The sequence below is a fragment of the Helianthus annuus genome, chromosome 10 (assembly GCF_002127325.2).
Source record: "Helianthus annuus cultivar XRQ/B chromosome 10, HanXRQr2.0-SUNRISE, whole genome shotgun sequence".
NCBI lineage: Eukaryota > Viridiplantae > Streptophyta > Magnoliopsida > Asterales > Asteraceae > Helianthus > Helianthus annuus.
Window position 1 is genome coordinate 110,467,508 of NC_035442.2, and position 2,991 is coordinate 110,470,498.

General features: G+C 36.1%; 1 protein-coding gene across 1 annotated transcript; it reads right to left on the minus strand.

Annotated features, from left to right (window-relative positions):
• Positions 1 to 2,060: 2,060 nt before the first annotated feature.
• On the minus strand, positions 2,061 to 2,585 carry LOC110882229 (secreted RxLR effector protein 161-like). Its single transcript, XM_022130306.1, has one exon. The coding sequence runs from the start codon at positions 2,583 to 2,585 to the stop codon at positions 2,061 to 2,063; it is 525 nt and encodes a 174-aa protein (XP_021985998.1).
• Positions 2,586 to 2,991: the final 406 nt, after the last annotated feature.

Below are 2,991 nucleotides of genomic sequence, written 5' to 3' on the forward strand. Positions count from 1 at the left end.
AGAACGAAGGAGTTAAATTTTGTTAAGCTGACCTGAAAGGCATAACGGAAAAGAAAACAATGCAAAAGCAGGAACTCTGTTGAGCCAAGTCATGTGCACATTACCTGGTTAGATATCAAAGTGGGTATTTTCTTATTCAATCGGTCACAAAAAAATGACAAGATACCATAATTTTTCACTATATGCTGACCCGTTTAACCCATTTAATATTTTTTTGAAAGACAATATTTTTCCCGACGTTCGAACGATTGACCTTCAAGCAGAGCTCCACTTTTGGACTCAACCCCCACCCATCTTTTTAATTTTAATTCCTATACTTTACCCGTCTAATATTTGTGAGGAAGCAAGAAAAGAGGATCCATGATCTTAGAAAGATTAAAATAGTATAAACATAAATTAATATCACCTTCCCAAGAAACCAAAATAATCACCTCGTACTTCAGCATTCCAAGAAGCATTCCCCATCTTGTTAATAAGCTATTTGGCTTATCAACAGTGGCCATCTTGGTAGCCATGCTTAACAAATGATAAATTCTTCATAATAAGCAATAATATGTGTAAAATAAGAACGAGGCTTATTTAGATAGCAACTAATTTGTCAAAAAGAAATATTTAAAAATTTAATGTTTTTTTTTTTACAAATTTGGATTACTTTTGTTTATATTAGATAAACGTTTAACAAAATGAAATGACCACGAATACGAACCTTTTGTCAACAAATATCATCATTCTATAAACTGCCTTGGAACAGGTAACTCGTTCCACACTTTGAGCAGCTTGTCTCTGTCAGTTTTATCATTGTTAAAAAAAATCACCAATAAAAAGTAATGCTACTTAACAATTCATGAAAAGCAGGGTAAAGTCAAACTACCAATGAATTAAGAGTAAAAAAAATTACCTTCTTTAATCTGAAAAATCTCCCGCTAATACTCTTAACTGAGCAAACAATATCATGCGTAGCATATGAAGGTCAAAATAGTTATGATTTAGATTAAATTCAAACATATACATACGATAAAGCAAAAAAAAGGCGTACTTGAAGCCCCTCGCACTCTTTTGTCTCATACTTCAAATAAACACAACCTACCACCTTGGTGAATAAAACATTAGAAACAAAATTACATATGAGTTAGTATTATTATATTAACACTCACTTGCAGGTCACATAAGTGTATCACGTTTTAAAAGCCAGAATTATAAGATTAGACCCAAATGAGCTTCGATTTACCCAACAAACCATTGGGGATAACATTAATGGTAGACAGAATGTTTTATGACTCCTAAGATCATAGGGCCTAAAGACCTTTTCTATATGAATAGTCTTTGACATGAACATGAATATTTAAATATCATACCATATGAAGAGGGGTCCAGCGCTCACTTACAAGCTCATAGCTGTTAGGATAATCTTTCCATCAGTATAAAGTATAAACTACAAAACACAAATAAAAAAAATATAACTCAAAACACACCAGAATGCCATTGTTCTTCCCAAAATGGTACAATATTTATGTACATTTCACTTCAGCAGCCTTGATGAAATTAATAAATTCTGCCTACAAGAAAAAAATATGAGAATAGTAAGAACATAACGTGAAATACCCAAAACACCCTTAATACTATAGATGATAGAATGGGCGGACTCGACCCATTTGACATGTTGGAGATCAACATATAGCCAAAATTGACCAGAATTTACTTATGCATTATCAATCGGTATAGAGAAAATAAGGGCTTGTATTAGAAAGTTGAGAGAATTACAATTAGGGTTTACAAAAAAGGCGTTTATATACGACACGATGTTACACACTAGCCCCTATACTATATACTATTGTCTTCTTTCTGATACTCCCCCTCAAGTTGAGTAGTGGGATCACCAATACTTAACTTGCTCAAGCAGCTACTAAACGCGTTTCCGTTGATGGCTTTTGTAAGGATATCTGCGAGTTGATCTTTAGACGGCAGAGCTCTATGATTTTTTCCTCCAGCTTATCCTTGATGAAATGGCGATCTACCTCCACGTGTTTTGTTTAATCATGTTGAACAGGGTTTTCTGAGATCTATATTGCAGCCGTATTGTCACACATAATTATGCTTGGTTCCCTTTGGGAGAAGCCGATGTCTTCTAGTAGCTTCTTGATCCAAAGAACTTCGCTTAACCCTCGAGCTATACCTCTAAATTCTAATTCTGCACTCGACAGAGCAACCACCTTTTGCTTCTTACTTCTCCAGGTAACCAGGTTTCCACCGACCAAGGAGAAATATCCTGATGTTGACCTTCGGTTTCCTTTATCTCCTGCCCAGTCTGCATCAGTGTAGAACTCAACATTTAAAAGTCCATCTGTTTTGAACAACACTCCATGGCCTACGGTCCCCTTGAGATACCTTAAAATTCTCATAGCTGCTTCCATGTGGGCAACTTGTGGTTGATGCATGAACTGACTTACAACTCCAACAGCATAGGCTATATCAGGACGAGTGAGAGAGAGAGAGAGATAAATTAACTTGCCCACGAGCCGCTGATACCTTTCTTTGTCTGCAAGCTTTCCATTAAGTTCCATGTGAAGGTTGTGATTCACCACCATTGGAGTATCCGCCGGTTTACAGTCAATTAGCCCGGTTTCTGCCAAGAGATCGAGGACATACTTCTTTTGGCAGATGAAGATTCCCCGTTTAGATCTAAGAACTTCTATCCCGAGGAATTACTTGAGATTCCCAAGGTTTTTCATTTCAAATTTTGAGAACAGATTCTTTTTCAGTCGTGTTATTTCTTCTACATCATTTCCAGTGATAATCATGTCATCTACATATATGATCAAGCACGTTACAAGACCATTTCTTTTCTTGAGAAACAGGGTATGATCAGTATTACTTTGGTGATACCCATATTCTTTCATGGCCAAAGTGAACTTTCCAAACCATGCCCGAGGAGACTATTTCAGCCCGTATAAAGACTTTTTCAACCAACAAACTTCCCCTTCTTTAAAACCC

Coding starts and splice junctions, on each gene's coding strand:
- LOC110882229 (XM_022130306.1), bottom strand. CDS start 2,585: ATGGTGGTGAATCACAACCTTCACATGGAACTTAATGGAAAGCTTGCA.